This window comes from Cyanistes caeruleus, chromosome 8, assembly GCF_971803275.1.
Source record: "Cyanistes caeruleus chromosome 8, bCyaCae1.hap1.1, whole genome shotgun sequence".
Taxonomy (NCBI): Eukaryota; Metazoa; Chordata; class Aves; order Passeriformes; family Paridae; genus Cyanistes; species Cyanistes caeruleus.
In genome coordinates, this window is record NC_141708.1 from 24,768,377 (window position 1) to 24,794,689 (window position 26,313).

The 26,313-nt window shown below is 40.2% G+C and overlaps 1 protein-coding gene across 8 annotated transcripts in view; it reads left to right on the forward strand.

The window, feature by feature from the left end:
- The window catches only part of RET (ret proto-oncogene), a 220,916-nt gene that overhangs the window by 140,457 nt on the left and 54,146 nt on the right, over positions 1-26,313 (forward strand). Inside the window, exon 1 of one of the 8 annotated variants that reach the window (XM_023929320.2) lies at positions 1,717-2,090. The exons of 6 other annotated variants lie outside the window; for them this stretch is intronic. In XM_023929320.2, the coding sequence (XP_023785088.2) occupies positions 2,045-2,090 (46 nt within the window). In that variant the 5' untranslated portion in view covers positions 1,717-2,044. Of the gene's footprint in view, positions 1-1,716; positions 2,091-26,313 lie in introns of those variants that run through there. One more of the 8 variants, XM_086899681.1, reaches the window with a different exon arrangement.

Below are 26,313 nucleotides of genomic sequence, written 5' to 3' on the forward strand. Positions count from 1 at the left end.
TTTGCCCTGGATGAAAACTGGCATTTATCAGTGCAGATGATAGTGGTGTATTTTAGATGGCATCAATATTGATTTGTATACTGCACGAGCTTTTAAATATGATTTAAGATAAAGCTTAGCTTAACGTAAGACGTTTCTCCACAAAGCATTGATTTAATGTTAATGTTTTATGTGTTGCTTTCTCTGCTATAGACTTTCCTTGGTTCGTGGAGACTTTGCAAGTATCCTCAGTTCCCTCTTTCAGGCACTTGCAAAAGCCCCACAAACACTTGACATGTAAGTAACTATTCAAAAGTTTAATTTATACTATCTGACAGGCAGCTTCAAAAAGCAATTAATTAATGGTGGTCATTATTGTTCATCTCAAATTCATTATTACCCTTCTAGTTGCTTTGACTTGGTTTATTGTGTTCCCAAGCTTTATGAAGACCATGGGAAGAAGATCTAACTTGATTAATATCTAACCGAAAAGTTAAAACAGGTTAGTTCTTTTACCATTCCTACAGGGTAGTTTCTCATACTTTGCCTCTTCAAGTGCTGGGTATTGTAAGCAGAGTCCTTACCAATCTAGAGAGAGAATTTCCTATTTGACTTCTATTTAAATAATCTATAACAATTCTTTCTAGGTGAAACGGCACCGAGTACCAATCCACCCTGTGTGTCTGCTTGACCTTGCTTGGGCGTTTCAGAATGTGAAGGCTGGGGAAGCCGAACGCCGTAGCTGCTGATCTGTGTCTGAATCCTGCCGACCAGATCTCTGGAGCAGCGCGGCCGTGTGGAAGCAGCATCAGCTTTCGGGAGAGGAGTAGAGAACACCTTCTCGGCAGGTTGAAGATGCCCTGGCAGGAGGGGCGCTGGGAGAGGGGCAGGGTTTGTTTCAGCCGGCTGTGAGACTCCAGAGCCGGCGCGGTGCCCGGGGGTGTCGGGGGGCCGAGCCCGCCCCGTCCCGGGGCTCCCCGCGGCTCCGGCGCGGCTGCGGCAGCCGGGGCAGGGCGAGGGCGGGCCGGGCGCTGCGGCGGGGCCGCCGGGCGGAGCGGGGGCTCTGGGCGGTGTTTGCGAGCGGCGGCTTTTTCGGAGTGCTTCTCTCGGCGAGCCCGACCTGTTAAAGCGTATTTCTGCTTCGGCTCGGTTAGATTTCCCACCCCCCCCCCCCCTCCCGCTTGCGGTTTCAAAGTGGCGTTTCGCCGCTCAGCGGGACGCGAGCGTTCCGGGTTACTTTGGTTGCCTGCCAGGTAGCGCACATCTTTTACAGCATCCTCCTACCATCAAGCAAAAATTGTCTCCTCGCCCAAGGATTAATTATTCAACACGTTTAATGTGTTTCGGCTGACGGGGAAGGCGGCCACTCGGGTACATCCTGGTGCCGCAGCGCCTGTCCCCGCTTTGTCTCGCACCTGGTGTGTTTGCGCGGCTCGCCTGCCTTCCTCCCCCCGAGCCGCCGCCTCCCGCTCCTCCCGCCCGCGCCGCGCTCCTGCCCGCGGGGCCGGGGGACGCGGGCGGCCGCCCCGGGACGCGGCGCTGCCTCTCCCGGCGCGCACCTTGCCCGCGGGGATGCGCGGGGCGGGGCCGCCGCTGCGCCCCCGCGGCCGAGGCTCCGCGGGCGGGGCGGGGCGGGGGCCGCCCGCCGGGCGGGGCGGCCCGGGCAGAGCGGCCCGGCGGCCGCGGAGGAGGGGCCGGGGGCTGGCCGGAGCCGGGCGGTGCCGCCGCCCGGGCAGCGCGGGGGGCTCGGCGGCGGAGCGGGGGCTGCGCTCGTGACTTCGCTTCTCCCCGCAGAGAGGCGCCGGCACCGCTGAGGGGACCAGGCGCCTTTTTCCCGGCCGGTGGCGGCGGGGCGGCACCGGACCCAGGAGGACCGAGGGAAGGACCGGCGGAGCAGCATCCCGGCACGGGCCGTCCCGTCCCTGCCCTGCTCGGTGCGTCCCATCGCGGCCCGCTGCCGCCGGCCCGGGCCATGGGCCGGCCCGACTGAGAGCCCGCGGAGCGTCCGGCAGCCCGGCCGGTGCTGCCCGGAGCGCCGAGGCGGGGCCGCAGCAGCGCGGGGAAGATGCGCTCGGCGGCGCGGACAGCCGCCTTCCTCCTGCTCTGCGCGGGTGAGTAGCGCCCAGCCCGGCCCCCCGGGAACTTTGCGGAGCTCAGGTGCCACCGGCGGCTCGGTCCGGCTCCGAAAATCTTGCCACAAATACAAACGAGATATAAATAATCCTGATACGTTTTCTTCGTTTTTTTAAAAGCTAAGTTAGAACAGATGTGAGTTTGCTTTTCTCTGAATTTATGATGTGAACGGGAAAATACTGAAGTATATTCCCATTTTAAGTTTTTAAAACATGATTTCTTCTCTGTTATCCCACTCCCAGAGCTTTTTGTATCACCAGATAAAATGCGTTTTGGATTGGTATATGAAAATGACCAGAATATGAGTAGTGATTGGATTGTAACTTAGATGATGCTATCCACAGATGTCAAGATTCTAAAGCAAACACAAAATCCATTATATCTCTTTTTCTTCCATATGGCTTTGTTTGTTGATGGATTTCTGACGTTTACATGAATAAATCGAAGTTGTATGCTAGAGAATGCAGTACAACCTTGCACACCAAAAATGCATTTATGAAAAAAAGTCAAGCCCAAAGCAGGCCAGTTGTTCGCTAGTTGGTCTAACAGTGAGTAGAGTGCAATATTAATTCTGCCCCTTGTGATTCCCCATAAGTATGTGACTTGTTCCTTCTTGTTATTAATTCATATTAACTGTATAAATTTGCACCATTTTAAATTACTTTCTGTACTTGCAGAGATTGTAAAGCTCCTGTTTAACTTTTAATTTTTTTTTTTTCCTTTGGTATGCTAAAATACTTTAAGTTGCCCTTATTTTTTCGCTTACTTAATACATTATTGTTAAGGCCTGATCGTAGTAAATTCACTGGTAGTGAAATCTAGATATAAGGGGATAAAATGTGTAGGAAATATTGTATCTAAACACACACATCTAGTAAAAAAAATAAAGTGGGTTGTATCCCAAGACATTTCACTGTCAAGAAGAATTAGCTGTACTTGTATTGCTAATGGATGATCTATCATGCCTACTTTGCTTTTATCTTTGGCAAATCCATTTTCTTTAATGTTTTTGGCAGAATTAGGAGAAATGTAATTTACGTAAGTTCTTCAGCTGGAGGGGTATGTTTTCATTAGCCAAAATGATTCACATGCTTTTGCCTGAAGATGATTTTCAGTGATTTCTCTTTAAGCTGGACAGATGAGCTTACTTCGATTCGTGCTGTGATACCCCAGATTATTGTAGTTCACATCCTGAGCTAGCTAGGTGTTAGGAGCTCTGGAGCTGCTTTCTCATATGGCTGTTTTTTTGGGGTTTTTTTCTGCAGCATTTCCCTTTCGGTTGGACCACCATTTGATTTTCCTTTTAGTTGTACGACTCACCATGAATTTCATTCTGAAACTCTCAAATGGGAAAGGTGTTCTCTCTGCTCAAGATAGATCTCTAAACCTTTCTAAATATCAGACCTCAGTACTTGGAAATAGTTTCAAACTATTTGGATCTGCTCGTAGTTTGGAGGAATATTATAGGATCTAATTTATTTGAGTAGGCTACCAAGCAGATTTTTTTTCTATACTGCTTGCTTATACTTAAAATTGCAAATATTTTGCTTGTGCTCTCAGCTTTGACTACTGAGGCTTCATACTCGATTGCCCTTAGTTTATACTAAAACTATGGGGAAGAAAAGTTGTATACTTATACGCCCACACTTTGGTGTAATTGTATTCATAGTTATTTCAAGAAGTCCAGCATATTAGAAATGTCTGTTGGTAGAGAAGCGCTGCTTCACATTGTTTAGGTGTGTGACACTAATTAGCTTTTATGAAATAAGAGCTGTGTTTACAGCAGGGATGAAGCATTATGTCTTGGAGGTACCAGCAAAACCCCTGCATGCATAGAGTTCCAGTTTAGAAACCACAGCTGTCTTAGGAGTGGTGGTGCATTCCCCTCGTGGGGAACGCAGTGAAACTTCAGTGGGCTCCATCCTAGGGGAAAGCCTGGGATTTTTCAGTGGTAACTGTCATGCTCTTGCCAGGTGTTGTGATGGAATCTCTTTCAGCTAGGCAAGACCTCATCATAGAGGATTCCCACCTGAAGTTCACCTGCAAGGGATACCCTTGCACTCAGTTGCTATTGGTACATCTTTGGTTTATCAAAATGTGAGGTTTTGGAAATCTTAGAACTGCCGTAGCTCATAAAACGTACTCACAAGAAACCCAAAGGTATTTTACTGAGTGAGCTGGCATGATCAATCTGCTGAGCGTGCTGTTAGTTGAAAGGATTAGATTTGGTTATTTTGTATTGGCGGGCTTCAAAAAACACACTGGGCCATTTGTTCTGAAGCAGAAAGGCGCAGCCTTGGCGCTTTTGCACCACAGGCTACGTGTGAGTCTCCTGCAGGCACTGTTCTTAACATGCAATAGCCTAGAAATAGCGAAAATAAAAGGAATGTTTCTTTCCAAATTAAGGCTTCTGTCTTTTTTTACCAATTAAAAGAAATGCAGTGTTTTATTATGGAGTGTGCACAGGTCTTTTTTTGAGAAGTTTTACATCTTGTCAGTTGAAGGACTTCAGGGTGTTTACTTGTGTGTCACGCTGCCTGGCTGCTTGGTGCTGGAGTTTTGATTCTGAAAGCTCATTTATATCAGAGGAGGACCTTGTTCAGTTAAATGTAGAAAAGAATGCCCGTGGGAAAGAGTTGGTAGGGTGGTCTTGTTTGGAAAGTAATTTTTGTTATTAAAGGGAGTACTTTTGACAAGGTAATTTCTTTTCAGTGAATAAAACAGTTTGTAAGCATTAAAATATGCTAATCTTGTAAAATTGGAAGGGAAACCTGCTCATGGAAATAATAAGGATTACTTCAACGATGTGCTCTTGAATGCAGATTATTCAAACTTTTTTTCTGTTTTATTGACTGTGATATAAAACTACTGATGGATGTACTAGTTCTGATAGTCGCTTATGGACTGTTTGGGATCGATTCTTACAGTGTATTTCCCTGCTGCTGGGATTGCTGCTGATGTTTTGACTGGTTACATTTTACAGCAAGTCCAGGCTCAACTCATGCGTCCAGATCAAGGACAGACCAACTTCAGAAACCAGCTGCAAATATTGACGTTCTTCTCCCCCAAGTGTGGATATTTCACATAATATTTGTATTTCATGATAGAAAATGGGTGCTTTCTCTAGGAAAAGAATACCTGTGTGATTCTGCCAGATAAAAGATCTCCTGTGCACTCACAGCTTTAGATCAAACCAGTGCTGATCAGATCAAATGTGGAGCACAGACCATTGACTTGGGTCAGGAACTGGCTAAGACAGACATAATTTGTGTGCCTGGATTTTTTTTTAAACAGTTATCTGGTCAGACAATATATGATCAGGATTTTACATTGTAAAGTGAAAATTCTTCTGTTTTATTGTGACCCTGACTGTGGGCAAAGGGAATCTGTGGAGGACCATGAGAGGCACTTCATTAGATCTTATGTGTCTTAATAAGGAAGGATCTCAAAGAGTTATGTGGGAATTTCAAACCTTGCTGCTCTTTTTGATAGGAAAAAGAATATTAATCACGATGCTTTGGTTCTTTCCTACTTTGTTGTTTTTCTCTGCCCAGAGGTTCGTCATCTTACCTTCTGGCTCTTCCCCAGGTGGCACTTGTCCTCTCTCTGGTCACCTGCTGCTGCCTGCATTGGACCTTGAAGCTGCTGCTTCACTCGCACAGCACTCACTGGGGCTCATCCCAGCGCTCCTACCAGGGAGGGAGCCTGGGCCCTCAGTGGCCCTCTAGGCTTCATGTCTTCCCCTCATTTTACTCCTATTGTCAGGTCCTTCACCTTCCAGTCTCTTCACAAAGGAAATTTTGCAGTGAAGTTCACCTCCTGAAGCATTTTCCCTTTCATAGAGAGTAATTTACTGTGTTGGGTTTTTTTTTTTAATTCATTCTAATTGAATCCATATTTGTGTTATATTTAGTTCCCTTCTCATTGTTATGTGCTGCCTTCTCAAGGTGTCAGGGCAACATGTGCTATTGGCTTGATTATTTCTGCCAGTCAGTTAGTTGGAGTCGTGGTCTTTGGCTTCATTCAAGGGGTTTTTTGCTATCATAGAGACTGTATAAAGGAAATGAATATGAAGATAGCAAAAAGCCAGCATTTTAATACTTAAAGTTTATTTGTTAGTCTTTGATTAACAGACAAGATTTCTCATAGCATTAACATCAGCAGTCAGTCTGTATGACAGTGTGGCTTCAGCACCTGAATGTAAGATTCAGTAGCATGCCCACCATCAGTTTTCCATCTGTATGTCATCTCATAGTCTCTTACATTTTTGAGTTTTTTTGCTGAAATGACAGATACAGCTGTTGAAAACACATGGATTTTGTTAATTTTCATTTCTTCTCTTTCCCTTAGTTTGGCCTCTGGCAGGAAGGAAAGGATTTGTTCACTTGTTGCTGTACTTTCATGGTTGGTTTGGCACTGCTGGTCCCGCTCCTCCAGGCTGCTTTCTCTCCCATAAAGCAACCTAGCAGACACAAATATGCCATGGGTTGGAAGAAATCCCTACTATAGAAGCTTGGTGTTTTCTGGAGTGCCTTGTTGTGTAAAGGTCATTTAGAGCCTGTCTGTGGTGAGGAGAGCGTTTGCTTTGTTCAGACATTGGCATCCTTCAGCTTTCCGGCAGAGCCTTAAGTGGTGCCAGCTGGTGATGGACTGCAATTATCTCTTGGTTTTGAAATGTAAAAAAATTGCCTGACAGTGCTTATCGAGTGTGGTATTTATATCAGGGACATTGCAAAACTTACCTGAACACAGGTGGTGGTTCCCTATGGGAGCAGGGTGGATTTTAAGTGCATCTTCTTCCAGGATTGAGGCACGTTCATGCTGCGGTCTGTTCTTAGCTCTTACTTTATACTTTGGTCTGGTTTGGCAGAAGCAAAGCTTAAAAATTCACCAAAATGTTCTAAAGAAACTTTGGAATTGTTAATTCTCCAGATGATATTTTATTTTTTTAATAACTGTCTTATATTTTGGAAAGCAAACAACTGAAGCATTGCGATGATAAATACAGCAATTACTGCAGGAGAAGGACAGATTATTTGAGGCTTGCGTATTAGTTTGGTTAGATCAGGATTCAAATTCAGTTTACAGCTGTGCTACACATTTGCTTGTTGTCTCACACTCTCTCTTAGTTTTCCGTAAAGTACCACAATCAGTTACTTTATCCTTAGAATATTAAATGTACATTGTTGGTTGACTAACACAGTTCCAAACTGTGCTATACTGGAGCTGAGGCAAAGTAAGGAGAACACAATGGGAAACCTTACAGAATCTCTAGAGTGATAATGCATCCATGAAAAACAGCATCGGAGAAGCTGTGGAATGAAATCTGTTCAAAGGCTTTATTCTTACGATGTGGTTTATTCTTTTATTGGTGAGATACACTGAGATATTCCAAAATGTTTTGACAAAGTTAAATTATGAGCCTTTTGACGAGTTTTCATGTAGATATATTACTAGTTAATAAAGTTATTTAGAAGGTTTTTGTTAACAAAATAGTAAGTCAGCTGAAGTGTGAGTAACCAGATGGATTTTGAGCCTCTGGGAGTTCAGGATTTAAAAGAAAAAATATCGAAAGTGGTCTCCTTTTTCCCTACATAAGGAGAACACAAAGCTAGTTTTCTTAAACATTACTTCATAAAAATGACTAAATATTTTCAGATTTCTGGATCTTAATATGAGACCATAAACATATTAGGAACATTTTAACCTAAGAGATACTCTGTCAGTCTGCTGAAATGAAGATGATCATCAGTGCTTTAGAGCCTAAGGGAAAATTACAGTGATCGCAGTGAAAAAAGGGAATTGGAAACTTTGCTGGGGTAATAGTGCCAGAAATGTTGTTTGACTGAATTAGTTTAAAAATTTGGCTGATTGTAAATCAGGTGATTGTAAAAAGAAAATGGATATATTAGTCCTAATGGCTGTCTAATGGCTTTTCAGTGTATGCATTTAGAAAACTAATTAAACAATATATTTAACTGATATAACAAAGTTGCTTGTGTTGCTGTAATGGGTGTTTTTTTGGTTGTTTTATTTTTTTTTTAGTGTCCATTATGGCTTTTTTCTAAGTGAGACAAATTTCAATCTCAGATAATAAAATTAAATCTTGCTTTTTCTCCTAATTCAGAGGCACCAAGTTTTCTGATATGGACAATTCCATTATCTGCTCTTTCCACTTGTGAAATGGAAAGACTCGTGTTGACATGAGTAGACTAGAATTTCATGTATCTCCAAAGTCCCTTAAAGACTTGTTTAGCCACTGAATTAGAGCAGGCATCCCGTGGTCCTGTCAGTGCCATTCTGAAGGTGTCTTGGAGATGAGACTCTCCCAGTGGCTTAAAGACACAAGTAATATTTTCTTTGGATTTGGGAAGAGTAGAAGCGTTACTGTGGTTAGTTCTTTACTATTCCTGCATAGAGAGTTGATGTTTTCAGTTTGGCCCCTGACAAGGATGATGTAGAGCAGCTTCTTTCGACTCCCTTAAGAGGTGATACTTCTACACTGGTTGGCTTCTGGAGATTTGTTGTCTTTGTTGATGAGGCGCCTTTCCATACCCTATTATCTTGTAGACACTCAAAAGTATTTCTGTACAAAGAGAAGCAAGGATGTAAAAAATACCAATGGTCCACAACATGTTGAGAATGGATTTTATTTTCTAGGTTCTCTCCCTTGCCACTGTGTTGCTTAAAACTTGCCTCTCATGTTAAAAGTAGCTCTGTGTGTTGCTGCTGTGCGTTTGGGAGGAAGGTTCTGACTGCCAGTGTTCCTGCTGTTTGGTCAAGAAGGGGAGTAATAATTCGGATTAATGCAACTAAAATGTAACATAAAGTCAAAGAAAATCTATTGCTTACTGAAATTTAGCCCATGAAAGTCTGTGACTTTAAAAAGAAGATTAAAAAAAATAGATTAATTATGTGTATTTGGATGGGAACACCCCGTATAGAATGATTAATACGTATGTTTATGGCAGTCAGTCATCTCAGAAGACCAGAGGGTTTGAAATGTATATGTACTCCAGGGCAGCAATCAGGCTTTCTTTTATACAGCATAAAAGCAGACGCTAGGAAATTATATGAACACATTTATACTGCCAGATTGTGGTGTGCAAGACTGTAAGTCAAAAGTGTGCTGTTCATGAAATCTGAATAACAGCGAGGGGAAAGGAAAGAATCCAAAGAATTCTCATCAAGAAAGGGCTTAAAGTTGTTATTTTAATAGGAAAAGAAGTTTATTTTCCAGAGGGAAAAAAAATGCAAAAAAACTAAAATTTGGAGTATTATTGGAAGAGAGTGGATTTGGGTAGAGGGCACTGGAAATATGAAATTGCACTGTGATGACTGGGAAGTTGTGACAGGACCTTTGGAGAAAGTATCCAACGCTAACTATTAACAAAACAGAGTGCTGCTTTGGCACTTGCAGTGAGAAGTCATAATTCTGTAAAACAGTTGAGAGGAGCCTTCTCACATCTCTGAAGTACTTAAGCATGTGCTTAGTTTTATGCCATATCAGCAAAGCATTTTGGTCTGGGACTGCTGCATCAAAGCCCTGTAAGGAACTGCACAGTTCCCAGAGTCAAAACTCAGTGGCAGTACATTTAGGCGCCAGATTTCTCTTTGCTCCCCTTTGATGCCAAGTTCCCCTTTCCTGGTGTGTGCTGTCTAACCATTGAAATAGCTCTGAGGTGCAGGATTTCCTTTTGTGGGACCAACACACCAACAGTCAAAATAACATCTCAAATTCTTCTGCTGCCTAGAGAATACAAAGATTCATCGAGTTTGGAAACTGCTGCACATGTTATTCCTCAGGCATGTAGGTGAGGATGGCTTGCACAGAGCTCTGTATTGCCTTGGTTTACAATACCAGGGCTAGTTTGCTTAGAGCTGGTTTGGATGTCTTTGTCCTCCCTTGTTGCCTGAGCTTTAGGTGCAGTGTTCTGACCGCTTGGTCAATATCACTAGGTTGAGATACACATCTGAGAAGGTTGAGATACACATCTGAGATACTTTTCACTAAGAGCATGAACAAAGTTCTGTGTGTGTGTGTGTAGTATGAGTTACTCTTTTGACTGGGTAGTTTTAATGAGTAGACTTAATAGTGTAACTTTCCTCAGTTAGACCAGGGGAGATGCCCTTAAGCCTTTCTGTAGGACTGCTGTTTCCCTGGGCTATAGATTTTTGCCAATGGTTTCTGGTGCTACCTTAGCTTGCCCTGCCTTTGAAGTGTGAGTTATGTATTGGGTGCCCCATTTGTATTTTGATAGTCACAGTGTCTTTGGAGAGAAATACAGAAACAAATATTAAAAAAAAAAAGATGATTGTCTGTTACTCTTTTTCAGCAATTCTGGGTAGAGCTTTCTCTAGCTGAGCTTGTGGATGCTAATGAAGTAAAAAGGACTGAGGAAGATGATTTGTGTAAAATGGCTCATCCCAATTGCTATTATGAAACAAAAAAAGCAATGAGAGTGTTTAGATTTTGGGTTTGAACGTACGCGTTTTAAAGTAATGAAGGGGGAAACAATATGGCTGTAATATAAATTTTATTGCACATTTCAATTCAGCACTGCTGACATGCTCTAGATGAGAAGGCATTTTAAACAAGTTTATTGCTTTGGTAAACTTTTGCCTTTGTAAAGATTAGAAAAGTTGTCTTAAATTGTTTTGCTGAGGACTCTCTGGCTAGTGAGAGAGTTTATAACATGTATCTTTCAGAATTTTTTATTTAATAAAGGAGTCAAAACCTCAACCTTTAAAATTTAGTTTCTGTAGATTTAACAATAAACAGGATCATCTTAAGAGACTGCGATAGATCACCCTTAAATGCTCTGTGAAAATCAGAAACATTTATAAAATTATTTTTCTTACTGAGGCATTGAAGTGAGTCTGTTGTTGGAAAAAGGGTCTTTTTACACTATTTATTTTCTTAGATTCTAGTCTAACGAAATTTGGAATGAAAGTTGAACCAAAGGTTTTAGGGCAGTAAATATCTAAAGAAAACAAGCTGTAAAAAAAAGCCCAAGGTTTTACTATCTTTTTTGATGCTTCCCCTCCACCTATTATTTTTTTTTCAATCTAGCTGCTGTAGACTATTATTTGTGTTTTTTATAATTTTTCCAATAACTTCTTAAATCCACGTTTTCCTGGCATCATGCAGTTGGGTGTCAATATTTTAGTTTATTGGAAAAATTTTGTCTTCTGTCTTTGCAAAGGCCATTTTGGCATCATGGCAGAGCCATCCTTAATACCTGGCAATTAGAAAGCAAAGGGGATGAATCTCTACAAGTCTCTACTTTAGCCTTTCAGAATGTGTTTGTCCACAGCACAACTTCCTAGAGACAATAATTTCAATACCTTATTAAAATATTTAGATTGGTCATTAAAAACTCAGTTTAGATTGCATGTAGTAGTTACATTTGTCAGTGTAATAACACTGGTAGCAAGGGTTTTTACTTACTTTATAAAATGTTCTGTTGCTAAAGAGTCCTTATGACAACAGATTTTTTTTTTTTTCTCCTTTCTCTGTAAACTTGGTATGCAAGACAATGTAAGAATTACCTGACACAGTAGTTTATTTCCCGATGATGCCTGGCAGTAACCAGTTTTGAATGGTGTATTTTGTTCTTCATACTTCTTGAAATGCAAAGGATAATAACAAGAAATTTAGAAAACACCATTTTTGAGGAAAAACAGAAATGAATGGCAGTATTTATTCACAAAGTCAGCTGAGCGCAGAGTTCAAATTTTTCAGTTTAGGCAGAAGTATTACAAAGGTGGATGTACTGGTGGAAATTGAGTAATGGTGAAAACAAACACTTGGGACATAGCAAGTGAGATAAGGGGGAAACGTTCTGGTAGCAGGGAGCTACAAGGATCTGTAGTCATTATGGGGTTTCTGTTAATTGGGAGTACCTTAAGAACAGGTGGGACAGCAGGGTATTGATGGTTGGTTATCAATCCCACTACCTCAGATGAGTTAATGACCTCTCTTGGAAACTTTGGACTTCAACTTCTTATGGTTTTGTGCTTGGAGTGTTAAAACAGGACAAATGCAGCCTTTGTATGTCTGCTGAAGCTAATGTCTGGTGTTTGGTCAATCAGGGCTCCTTGTGAGATCATGATAACTTAGTCTGCAGCTAATGCAACCTGAGAGTTAGTATCAAAATGCTTACATTGTTAATCATCAACAGCTGAATAGACAGGAGTAAGACGCCTTTGATGTCAAGACGAACTTCTGGAGTTTCTGGTTTTCAGAGTATCCCCAGGGATATATTTGATATATGGTGGTCTTTGTCTTCTCAAAAATCAATTTCTAATTCCATGCTCAGCATTCTCAAATCCCAGACAATGAGTTGGGGACCTCATAGTGGCACTGAGCATTTCCAATGAAGACCTTGAAAAAGTCTGTATACATGTGGCCTAACCTTGTCACCCAGAAAAATAAAGAGTGCTGTTTTCTCCAGATAAAAAATGAAATGCATTGGAGTGACGGTGTTTGTTGAAGTAGACACAGAATTTGAGGATCCATTTTCTTAAAGGTTAAACTGGATTTATGATTTGGTAGGCAGTTCTTGTTAAATGAGAATTTTATGATAGCAGAGAGACCATGAAAAAAATTAGCACTGGGATTATATCTCTACTGTCAATATTTTCCACCCTGAATCTCAAATTACAATTGCCAGGACCATTTATCTGTCTTTGACATCTGCTGCTGAGAACTCTCCCTTTTATCAGTGCAATGCTTTGTTAGATTTTGATCTTTGAAGAACTGCAGCTTGTATTTTTCTGCTGTTGGTTCTGTTTCACAGTTAGCGTCTTCCACTGCATTCATTGTAGCTTCACATTTTCAATTTAAATGTTTATGTTTAAATATGCTTAATTTAAAATGGGGTTTGGGACATGAGCTACTTAACTACTTCTGCTTGGCAGCGCTGGTCTCATGGAAGGAGCTGGTAATAAGGTGTTTTACAAAACTCCAGGGCAAAATGGTGCAATCCTATAATGTTATCCTATTTCCCATTCTTAGAAGATTTCTGCTTACCCTATATGTGCCAGAGTGACATTATCCCAATCTGAATGCAAGAAAGAAGAGGTAGCTATGAAGAAGAGAAAGGCTATTGTTCCTTGAAAATGAAATTGCACTGAGTGCATGATTACCTTTCCAAATGTCTTGATAGAGAGTGCAGACACTGTCACAGCATCTGTGATTGTTTAGACATGTGATTTTGTCTGGAAGGAATGTTTTATTTGGACTTTTTTCCACATTTAACTTTTGAAGAGCTTGTGAGTCCAATCTGTTTCTCAACAGAATGAAAACATTAAGCCTTAGCTCTTTCTGCATTCATTAAAAAGACAGGAAGGAGCATTATCATGGCAGAGGTGATTCAGAGAAACTGCAGAACCTCATTATTCCTTTTTTACACGAGACACCTCCTTCTAAGAGCTTTAATTACAACTGCCCTTAGATACTGCTGGATTATGGATGTAGATATACCCCTGGATCAGGGAGTATATTGCCAAAATGGTAGCAACTCTGAAGCCTTTTGTGCAAAGACCTGCCTGGACCTTTTTTGTTAAATATCCACATGGATTTAGGATTGACCAGAGATCCAAAATATAACCCTATTTAGAAAGAATGAGCTTAAAAAAAAAGAGATAAGGAATTAAAACAATAAAAAACCACAATTATATTAATTCATCTGCTACATTCCAGCTTCTGTACTTGTTTCACTTGCCTGGGGAAATTTCAACAAAGTGTGTGTTAAAATGCTTGTTTCTTTTCCGTTCCTTATACCACCAGTTTTACTGGATGAGGGAAAACAGACTGAAGCTTAGGAAAAAAACAGGAAACTGTCAGTGCAAAAGTACTGTCAAAAGCAGAATGGGCCAGATTTTCAGATAATGGTTTGCTTGTATGTTTAATGGGGTCATAGTTTTTTCTAGCATTACTTAATGAAGATGAATTTCTCACTGAGTTTTCAGGTAACCTGTGGGCTGTAAAATAATTAAAAATTAATTCAGTTGTCACAATTACTAATAGTGGGGGTTTTTTTTCTTTTAAAGATGTTATACTTACTTCTGGAGAGCACAATGGGACTTACTTGTTATTTATTTTGCCATCCTGACTTTTCCCAACATCAAGTTATAAAAAAAAATAATTGGTGTCAACTTCCAGAATTTGCAAATCACTTTGGAAGAAAAACTCTAAGAGTGAGGGACTGTTCCATCTATCTCAATGAGACATTAACACTGAAATCTTAAAGTCATTTAAGTGTGGCCATTGGCAGCTTTCTCACTGCTGATGTTTTTGTAGAGCTGTCTGGATCTTGGATTGTTGTGGGAACAAATGGCCAGTGATGGGCATCATGATCTCTGCCACAGTTAGGTCAATATTTAACAGGATATTCAAGCCCTAGTCAAAAATCACCCAGTAATCCTACCAATGGAGTATCACACAGAAATTTTTGCATGGGCTCCCTGTTTTAAGTTTCCATGGGTGTTTTTTTATAACAACATGTTGTATGGTGATATATGAAGTGTGAAGTTGCAGAGTGACATTAAATGCATACCCTGGAAATTAAATAAACCACATGGACTGTTTTGCTGATTTTATCTCCCTAAATAATGTTCCTGTTATTTTGCAAATGCTGGTGGAGAATCAGGTGCATTTAAGGCGCTTTGCATTTTCAAGAGTCTGTGTTTCTCATTATGAAATTAAGAGTCTACCTATGGCCAAGTTCACAGATAAATATACACAAGTTTATTTGGGTTTACTCTTTCTGGAGTGGTTCTTCTCAAACTATAGTTTCCTTCAGAACATGACTGACAGATGGTGGTGGTCTTTGTCTCAGTTTCAGTGTTTCTGGATTGTGGCTCTGGCAGCTGAATATCTGTGGGAAAATGTGTTACCTTTGGATCACTGGTTCTTGAACTGTAGATTTCTGATGGACTGTCAGCCATGGTAAAGATCTGAGATGCCTTGTTAAACAACTGTTTCAGTAGTACTTACAATTAAAGCCTTGATGGTGAACATGTATTTGATCATAAGAAGGGGATGAGGATTGAGAGACATACAGTGATACAAAATGCTGGGAACCCCTCTTGTGACAATCTTCTATAACAAAATTTTTGTTAAACAATTTTGAATACACAACTGTTCCTTCCTCTTTTTCTTCCTTTTTTTCCTTTTTTTCAATCATATGTACATATTTATATGTATATGCACGTGTGTAAAACTAACAAGTTGAAGAAAATAGTCAAAGCAAGAAAGCTTCTGACTGTCAAATAGCTTGAGGGCATTTGCTGCTGTTCTTTAGGCACAGAAAAGAACTTGTAACTTTCTGAAACAATCAACATTTTTATTATAGGAGGCTTAAAAATAAGTTTAGAATCAAGCCTTGTCACAATATATCCTGTCTGCAGCTGTTAGGTTACTTGGTTTGTTTACATATGAAAGTTGTAAAGTCAGGATTATTCTGCTGGATCTGTAAGGGTAAGGATTTCCTCTTTGTACACTTAGGCCTGTCAGATCTGGTCTGGGCACTGATGTCATACTTGATATATTGTATTTTAGCAGTGGTTGATGAACACCAATTCCTGTCAGCAAAGCTGGATGCATTTGTCAAGGGAGAAAGTGAGAAACTGCCCTTTTGCATCATACTGTCACATCTCCCAGCACTTGTGGTATTAAGCCCTGCTTCTCTCACACTCGATATGCAGAATGAATGAGGCTGTTTTACTATGACTTCTGTTTTTATAGTTAGCTGAACTTTGAAATTGCCTCCTAAATCATCCTTGCCAATAGCATTAACTACCCCTTTGCTGGTAGTCAGAGATTATTCTACAGTAAGTTAAAGGGTAACTCATCTTCTTTTGTGATGACAGGAAACATGGAGGGATGTAAAAGATAATGGCTAATTCAAAGCAGAGCACTCCACTCTGCTTCTGGAAATCCATCAACTCCATTCAAACAAGGATCTGAAATTTTGCAACAAACTTGGAAAGCTCTTTCCTTTTTGCTGCTTCAGTAAATTGTTATCTGGGGGAGGATGGTGCAGATGCCCGTGAATTATGGTGCCTTTCATTAGGAGGGGGTGAACTGCACATTAGCCTGGCATTCAGAAGCCTGGAGGTTTCAGCCACTGTGCTTTTGCTGTTTCAAAGAAGGTAAAAGCGTGATGCAAAATAGATAAATGATGTGGTATTAAAGAAAGGTCTTTATCCCTCCTTCTCCTTTTGCAGCACCAAACCCCTGAAAATAGATCATTTAAAAATGTTCTCGTGCTGAGATGAGTCATCCCAGCTGTACGGCTGGGCCAGGTAGTGAGTGACAGGGCCAGGTGGAGCAGAGCAACAGCAGGTGAATTGATCCTTGGGTAAACACCTGTGTTTGCTTTTTCAAAATTTTCTTGTTAAAGACAGCTGCAGCAAGGGAACAAGAAAAATCTAATGTAATAACAAGCCCAGGAAGGATATTTCAGTTACTTTTTTCAGAAACAAGCTCTGTCTGGCTCTCTTCACATGGCGGTTCCATCCATGCTTCCTGTTCAGCACCTGGGGCTGCTTCTGCTAAGTAAAATCTTGCTGTTGTGGTTGACAGCCAGGTTGTTGCTCCTGTCATTAACTGCTTCAAAGAAATGACATTATTTTCTGCAGATGGAGAGGTGGGATCAAGAAAACATTCCAGCTGAGTCAAGAGCATTACCTTTGCATTTACTGTATTCTTCTGGAGCAAGGCATCTTGTAAGACCTTGAGCAAAACACATGAAAATTCTGGATCAGAATGTTTGCTCATGAGGAAACATGGACAGTGAAAAGACTGGGTGGAAACAGGAGCAACACTTTCTCAGTGTTCTAAAAACCTTAGGAAGCACTGTGCCCAAGACAGATTTAAAGATATTCCTGTGCTCTGGGGAGCTCTGGAGATGGAGGAAAAAGACCAAATTCTTCTGTTACAGCCACTCTTAATATTTGAGTATAGAAATACTTACTTAGACAGCATTTGGCAGTCAAAAGCAGTGTAAAAAATTATGAAGTAGATTGGTTTTGTTAGACTATGATTATACTTATTCACAACTCTTGATAGGTGTCATGTACTATGAAGCATTTTTAATTTCCTGAGAACAATGTAACTTAAGATATCTTTCTTCACCAGGCCATTTGATTTATTAGAAAACTGCAAGATCCATGTAGTGCAGACTCTGTTAGAGATTGTTGTGTCCCATTCCCACTGTGAAAAAGTGGCACCATGGTAGCTTGCATGTGTTAAATTGTCGATGAACATTTTAACGTGCTACATTCAATATATCTTATACATGCTACATACATTACATATTTCTATATAAGGTCTGTCAAACATAAATAAAACAAATACTCAATGCTATCCCACCACAATCATTGTAGAGCAGAGTAGGAGTTGCCTTACTGAAGTGCTTTTTCTTCCTACGCTGCCACATGCAAAAGAGATTTATGGAAAACAGAGAAAACGACGCTGATGAGAAAAACAGATTTACAGTGAAAGCCACTATCACAATATAGCTACACTGTTTAGCAAACACCTTATGGAAGACAATACAATGTGCCAGCAAGACTGCTTTTATTTTACAGTATTTCTTTACAAGCTAATAGACAGTGCGCTTGATAAAATTTATCTTGTTATGAGAGATTTATTGTCATTATAAATAAATTCTTCTAAATGAATTAGTTTGTTTCATTTACTCCTTACGAAGTCAATATGTTACTTGAGAATTAGGCAGTTCTTTGCTGTCAGTGTGTTAAATTATTAAGGGGGGTGGTGAGGAAGAAAATAAATAAGTGAACTAGTAGGAGATAAGATAGACATCCACCAAAAAGAGTTTAAATTTTGTCCAAACATTGACAAGCACTACTGCTTTCAGAGGGCTTGGATCAATCCTTGTGACTCACACCCTTAAGAAAAATGTCATAAAATTTAAAATGCCTGAATGTTTGCATCCACAAGCTTATTATCCATGATAAATCAGGGAAGGATATTTTGCACAAAGTCAGCTATTATCTGAAAAGTTTATAGCTGTTTAATAAAACAAGTAATTGGTGTTATTTTGTTGCAAGGATGCACTTTTTTTTTTCCCATATAGTAGACTTGCATGATTCTGACTTGTACGGTTCAGGTGCTTTTATTGGCAGCTTTCATGATTTATGGCTTGCTGAGTGACATTTTATTTCCTATTGAAGGTAGTAACAGCTCAGAGTCTTCAATTAATCACTTTTATAAGTAAAACTGCACTGGGTATTCCTAGAACCAAATTCAGGCCAGGTTCCTTGAGAGATCCAAATTGCCAAGAAAACCAGGTGGATGAACACAACTAGTGCATGCAGATAAATATGAGCCAGAGAGGATTAAAGAAGGAGGCTGTAGCTGTAATGTCTAGACTAGCATTTGTGACTGCTAATACGCTGCTAATATGGGTCTGTTTTTTCAAACAGAGGTGTTCTGAGGGAGCTTAAGGTCTATTATGAGTTTTCCTCCTGTGACAGAAATGAAATAACTTTGGGTAGGATCAAGCTTCGTGGATTTCAGCTTCAAAACTCTCATTAAGTTTCATTTCACCTTTTGTGTTGGTTTTGAGACCCTGTCAGAATTGCATTTGGCACAGAGAGAGCAGTGTGTTCATTGAAGAAATAGAGTTTTAAAAAGCATGATTGCTTTTACAGTCTCGTGGTGTGTGTAGCCTGGCAGGACAAGTGTCTGTGCCCAGAGACTCTCTAGTTCATATCCCTGCATTGATGATTAGATTTAATTTCTTAATAAAAACCTCAAGTGTGGTTTAGGGAAAATGTTGCAGTTAGATGATTAGTGGTGGAATGAAAAGACATGCTCTTACTGGAATTCAAGTGCCTTCCTCTGATTTTAAGGCACACAGTGATGAATATGCTGCTGCTAATGTGGGTTTTTCACATTTAGCCTTAGAAGTGGAGGAAGACTGAAGAGGTGTGAATATAAAGGCCTGAGGAACTGAACTGGTGTAGGTACCTGAAGGGAGGTTTGTTCATACTTGGGAGAAAATGGCAAGTTGAATGAACAGGTTATTGTCAGAGCTTCTGTATATCACGATTCTTTATGTGGAAAAGAAAAACCCCCATGATCTCATGGGATTTTGGCTTCTGAGAGGGTAACACACTGGCTTGTCAAGAAGAGCTTGACAGGCTGCAGAGGACAAAATGTCAGATGAGGAGTTAGGAGAAATGGTTTCCTTTTCATTTCAGTTCTTGGCCAAATTTCTTCCACTCTACCCGTTATTTCCTCCTCCAATTTATGGCGATGGAGATCCAATACTGTAAAAGCTCTTTGTGGTCAGTGAATGGAAAAGCACTCTTAGTTCTAGTACCTCAATATTACAGTCTTCTTGTGTGCTATTCTCAAGTATTGCTGTAATTTTTTAACTATTTCAGTATAAAGGTAAGTGAAAAATCCTGTCTTTGTTTTTCTTAAGAGATATTTCTGATCAATTTCATCTTGTGAGGCACTGCAACGTTGAGGGAATGGTGGGAAAAGATAAATGCTGTTAATCCAGTCTTTTGTTGGTTTAAGTAGGATTCACACTTGTGTATTGCCTCCATTTAGAAAAATCAGGCAGTCCTTTTGCCTGTTATAATATGGTGTTTGTTTAAAGGCAGAATTCCAAATATATTTGTTGGCTTTTCTCCTGAATCATGACTGTAACAGGGACATGGATACCTTAGAGAGCTAAATATCCTGCAGTCTGGTTTGCTACTGATGTGCATACATAATTTCCACTGACAGTAATGGGAGTTACATGTGTATAGAAAACAAAACAGACCCTTAAAAAATGTTGGTCAAGTAATAAAATCTAGTCTGAAGAAACAGTGGAAGTATAGAGTGGAAGGGAGGCTTTTTTTTTCTTTTTTCAACTTGCTTTGTCTTTAACTTATCCTCACCCCACTCATGTTATTTTCATATTATTTTTATGGATTACATCCTGATCTATTACAGCATGAGGGGTAAGATAATATCCATGTGAAAAAGGTAAGCAGAAGATGATTTTAAAATGCATTTACTCCCTTTCCCAGCTCCCAGAGGAGTGAGAAGTTCCCCTGTGTAGTGGTGGTACCACAGATGAGCCTGCCCTACCTATGTGCTGCTGAAACTCTTTTTTATTACGCAGCAAGAGCAGGGCTGCAGGGCTCTCCTGCCACTGAGTTAGTGCATCCCAGCAGCATCCAGCATCCAAAATGGGAAACTGGCTATCCCATTGTGTTTATTGGGAAATCTACTGTCCTTTGCATGCTGTGTGTTATTTTGAACTGTGAAAACGAGAAATGTAACTTCTTTGGAGGCTGTCAGGACTTTGAGTGTTTTCCTTGAGCTTCATTGAGAAGGGAAAAGCAAATTCCTGGATAGTTAGACCCAGCACTCTGTAGTCTATCCCTTAATTCAGTTCCCTGCAACCTGTGTGTTTTCATTGTTAATCAGTGGACATTTGTTCTCAGAAGTAACTAACTGTGGGGAATGTAAGAAAGGATAAAACTGTTCAAAACCCCAAATGTTACACAAAAGGCATAAAAATAAAATTGTCCTTTACCAAAATAGCTGAGCATTATGGCATCTTAATAAAGGGAGTGCTAGAATATGTTCTCCTAATAAACCTCAGTAAAACCTCTAAAAATAACTACACAGATATATTCTAAGTTGATTACCAGTAATTGAACTGACTTAATGTAGTTGGATGATGTCATGTAAAATATTCCTCTAAAGTAATTTCTGTAGACAAGCCATTTGAAGTCCTCTTGCAGGGAGCATAAACATCTTCATGTTGCTAAACTGAGCCCTCAGACTAAAGCACTCAGCGGGAGAGCTCTGACATCTCTCTGTTTTATCTCGTTCCTTTGAGCGCCTCTGGCTTTGCCTGTTAGAGGCAGCTTTGCAATGACAAATATCTCATCCTTGTTTTAGTAAAAACCTGGAAACTCTATCACAGTTTAGACCTGCTAGTTGTAGAAAAAGACAGGCTCAAGATGGAAAGGACTTTTGAATGCGTCTGGCTTCCAAGTTTCCCTGCAGTATGCATTTCCAGTGTTCTGTCCAGCTTCAGCCTGCCTGAGCAATGGGGACGTTCCATGGCCTAATTCATCTCATCAGAGGGAAGCTTGGAAAATGATTTTCCTAGGTTTTGGTCTTGTTTTTGCATTTGCTTATACATTTCCTTGTATATTGGCTCTTGTCTTTATATAGCCTTTTAAAGCTTTGTAGTTGGTTAATGCAGATAATATCTTCTTCCAAAACTTGTTTAGCTTGGATTGTTACTTTTGTGAAAATGGTTTAGTAGGGTTCTGCATGGGGTTTTTTTTTGTTTGTTTTGTTGGGGTTTTTTTGAGTTTTTGAGGGGATTTTGGTGTAATTTTTTTTGGTGTCTGAGTTTTTTGTGTTTTCATTTATTCTCTGGGGGCCAAGACATCCATGACTGATTCAAGTATTCACGGTGTAAATGTGGATTCTACAGAAATAAAGTGCTGTGTCCCTGCTCTGAAATTTTTCTATTTACTGATCTAGCTTGATATAATATAGAAACTCCTTGGAATTTTTCTTCATCAGCTCTCTGTATTACTCACAATTTCCTTCTTCATGCTCTGAGATATTGGCACATCAGTAACTCTTGGGCAGTTTTGTTTACTGGGGCACCAGTATATCAATTACGGAATAATCATTTTGCTGATACAGATGCTGCTCTGCTCTTCACCACATCTTAAGGTCTGGAACAATGCCCTGTGAGAAAATGTCATAATTTTGCTGTTTTTTCCCTAAGGCCACAAGATTTTTTTTTTTTTTTTTTTTGGTCCAGAAAGGTTGGTTAGTGAGTGATTCAGTAAAGCACTGATGTGCAAATCCTGTCAGAAATTTGCACTAACCTCCTGAACCTGTCAAAGTGCCAAAGGCACTGTTAGTTACGATGCTGCCCTAAATCAAGAGGCCTGGCAAGGCCAGAGCTGTGGCTTCTGTTCTTCTATTATTAAATATCAACAGCTAATAGCGTGCTTAGTTAGTACTAGTTGATTCTTTAAATGATAGCTTATGGGGGAAGAGCACATCCTGTGTATGAGGGGAAGAGTCATTAACTTCCCCTTGAATAATGATATTTAGGAGCAAGCTTCAACATGGCCATGTTTTGCCCCTTCCCCTGTTAGCCTTTGAAGAGGAGATTTCCTCTTTCACTCATACATTGTTTTGCCAACTGCCCTGGGTTGCCCGCCTGGAGCATTGAGTTGTTTCCCTAGAGGCCTTGGACATGTTTTTCTGGCTCCTGCTGGAGCATGAACCTTGCTGGCTGAATGAGTATCCTTTTTAAAACCTCTGTTCTCTGTGTGTTTAAGGGACATGTCTGTTGTAACCTTTTGCAGAATCAGATGCGTGCCTTGCAGGTTTGAGAGTTGCTAGTGAAAGCTGTTGTCTTCTAGGCATGGAATGCCAGCGGGACAAGGACTGACAGATTTTGGAGACTTTTTGTTGCTTAAAGACAAGTCTTAGCCATTCAGATCAGGACTGAACCTATGGTGTTTTGAGAGAGGCTGACAATGCCATTTTTATGTCCAACAGTGCACTCTCTATTCATCAAGGAAATGACCGCAGAAATGTGTACCCAGCTGTCCCTGTATCAGTAGCATCTATGCATAGCAGCTGCTGATGTTTGTGATCATTTCCTATCAGGCCCTTCTTATTTTGGTAGATAAGCCTCAAAATAATTAGCTAAAATCTTGGAACTCAAGGACACCTAAGAGCCAAAATCAGAGCCATTTCAGTAACACTAATGTTGCACTGCCTTAATCCACTAAATTTAAGCCGACATTGAATGATGTTCTCTCAGGGAGTTTGTAGCATTATTCTCTGCAGTCCTTATCCTTGAGTATCCCTGCTGCAGCCCTGGTCTCATGCCACTCAGCCCAGAGGAGGCTCTGGAGTCCCACAGCACCCTGCAGATCCCGGGTTAGCTCCATGTGCTGCGTGGGTGTCGGGTGCTCACATCTCCAGCTGCTCAGGACATGCCTGCGGCACTGGATGCAGAGCATGCCTTGGCCATCAGCAGATACCATCTGAGCAAAGTCCCACTCTAATGCTTTGATTTTTTGTTGTCATTTTTAAATATTTGTAGCTGCCTTCATAAAGCGACTTTCTGGCTCTTTTAAAGTTTTTGAAAGTTCTTTTTGTACAATTTTACAAGAATCACAGCAAGAAAAGAGATGATATCGTGGCCAGGACTTTAATCTATTATTTATTGGACCTCAGTTAAATGAGGTGCCTGTGACAAAGCAGGGTGCATGGTTTTGGTTAAGTCCCCTGGGTCCCTTGATATTCAGTGTAACAGAACCGTCAGTTCCTCTTAGAGAGGAACTTTCTATTTGGACATAACCTCCTTACAACTGCCAGCTTCCCTCTGCAAAGGAAATTGTGTCCTTAAAAGCAGATTGTAGGTGGATTAGGTCTGTACTGAAGACACATCTGTGTTAGAGGTTTTACCTGATGGACGTAGTTTTGCCATTTAGGTAGATCTTTAAACTTTCTGTGCCCCAGTTCCCCATGTGTAAAACAGGGTTAAGATTCTTGACACTCAAAGAAGTGAAAATACATTAAACATGGTGAGACCACTTAGAACTACAATGATGGGGAAGAATTCTCTAATGAGAAGACATGATTTCACATCTGTTTTTAAGGGCTTGGCAGTATTTATCCACACAGAAACTATACCACAAATTTGTGTCCATTATTCTGTGAGAACCTGCTGCAAAGAAGAAATCTTTTACATCTTAGAATAGCTTAGAGCTGTTGTAGACCTGCACATTCAAACTATCCTGTGCTTTTCTGTTTGGGCCTGTAAATATTTCTCACCCTAGTGGTGGAACTTCTTTTTCTTGTCCTAAGTCAGGTACTGTGAAGAGAGCATAAGGTTGGAAAAGGATGAAAGAAATATGCTGGTGATTGAAAAACTTTGCTTCTACCAGCAAAAACCATGATTATGTAAATAAACATTACTTCTTTTTTCTCCCTGTTTATGTGATTTTAAACCAAATGAGTACTCAGTACAAAAAATATTCCATTTTTTTTGCTGTTGTGGTTTGGGCAGGAGATGTGGACTGGGAGACTTTGGCTGTTGAAGTTCTTTGTGGATATTTTCCTCCTCAAAGCGGCAGTCCCCATCAGACACTTCTCAACAGCCTTAGTTTTTCAGTTTTTAACCATGGATGGATGTTACTTTGAGAGCAGAACTAACACACTGAGTACTTACAGGGGATGGAAGGACATTTAAGATCAGGTTTGCCTTTTTTCCAATCCCTTGACAGTGTACACAGAACTCATGTAGCTGACAGTGGTGTGATCCAGGAGGCCACTCTAAGTGGCTGCTTTTTCAACCACTTGTTAGAGCTTCCAGTCTAGGCTTTGCTTCCTGAGCCATTGAAGCCTTCTCTGTCAGATCAGTGACTTGGAACAGTGATCAGTGCGGCAGGTTTCTCATGTGCGTGGTTTCCTGACAAGAGGTAGACTTCCTTTAGTTCTAAGAGTTGATAAAATCAGAACACAATTGCAAGGTTCCCAGTCTACATCTATGTCAGCTGTGTAATATTAGCAGGATACCTTTGTTTTCTAAGGTGTGTAGATTGATACTAGAAATCCCCAGTGCACCTCACATACCCTGCTGACAACATTTCTAATGAACTGCTCGTTTACTTTGACCCTCTTTTGTTTCTCATGAGTAATACCAAGCCAATACCAACAAATTGTCTTAATACTTCAATTTCATGGTTGGTTGGTTACTTTTGTTTTGTTTTGAGGTCTTTTTTCCCTCTAGTTCTTTGAAGAGCTGCAGTAGTTGTCTTTACACGGAAAACAGACAGATTTGTAGTCATTAAAAATAGTTCAGAGAGCAAACCATAATAAGAGGGAGCAGTTCAGCAGTATGCTTCCCATGTGTTAGGAATGTGTAGAAAAATACAGACAGAAGAATCAGGAACAAGTTACACCCAAGTACTGTATAATTGTAAGACAGAGGCACTTTTCTTTGCAGGCATACTCATTGATGATTTGTGTACATGGCCATCTAACTATACATCAGTATCTTTTGGATGACACACTGCTAAAACTGTACTCTTCACAATTACCCACAAGTTTTAAGAAAAATAAAACCCATTTGACTAGAATAGTGTGCCAGAATATAGCACTTTCCTATTCAAACTGATGTTTTTAGTATCAATGAAGATTGATTTAATGAAATTGTCCTCATAAGAAGAGTTCAGAACACCAGTTTCCCATATTTTCCAAGTATGTTGTCCAGGAAAACAGAATTGGAGTGAATTCTGTTAAAGTTACTGGAAGAGTCATGGAGGCTCTCCTCCTGGAAAGAATAATGGCAAATTTCACTGGGACATCTGTTTGGTTGTTTGGAAAAAAAACCCAACAAACCTGGCATGAAACACTGGCAATTTTTTTCAGTGTGGTTATTTCAAATATTATTTGGTTGAAAATAAATATTTTGGATTTTTATTAAAGGCCTATCCATTGCTTTTCTGGGTGCTCATGTTTACATACATGCAGAGGAAGAAAAATCATTGTTGTATTTAGCTGCTCCTTTCTAACACAGTTTATTCCATTCATGGAAGATTAAGTAGAGAAAATGTAATATGAACTTTATTGTGGTAAATGCCTTAAAGAGTTGAAATCATCTGGAACCTGTGATCAAATTACCAACTATTATTATTTTAAGTACCCATTTTCTGTTTCCATGTAAATAATGATGACCAGTGGGGTACTGCTACATTACTTAGCATGTTCATTAGCAATTTTTCCTTTTGATGGGGCTTATCAAAAAAGAAAAAAAAAGAAAAAAAGAAGTGAGAGGTAGGAGCTGAGTCTGAATGTATTGCTGATTTGGATTAAGTTATAATATTTCCATTTGGAATGTTCAGAGGAGCAAAGTACAAACCCAAATTAAACTGTATGTAAATTCAGCAATTTTCAAGGCCGAAGCAAAACAGAGTTTAAGGTTTTTTTCATGTCTCTATTGAATTGTGATAATTTCATGAAATTGCTCTGCAGCTAATCTGGGCAGGAAACCAAACTTCTCAGTCTGAAGTCCGATCCAGATCTGTAGCTCTGAGAGCAAATTTGTGAACATGGAACTCAGTATCACCTCCTCACTCATTCAAAAAAATATTAATTAAGGC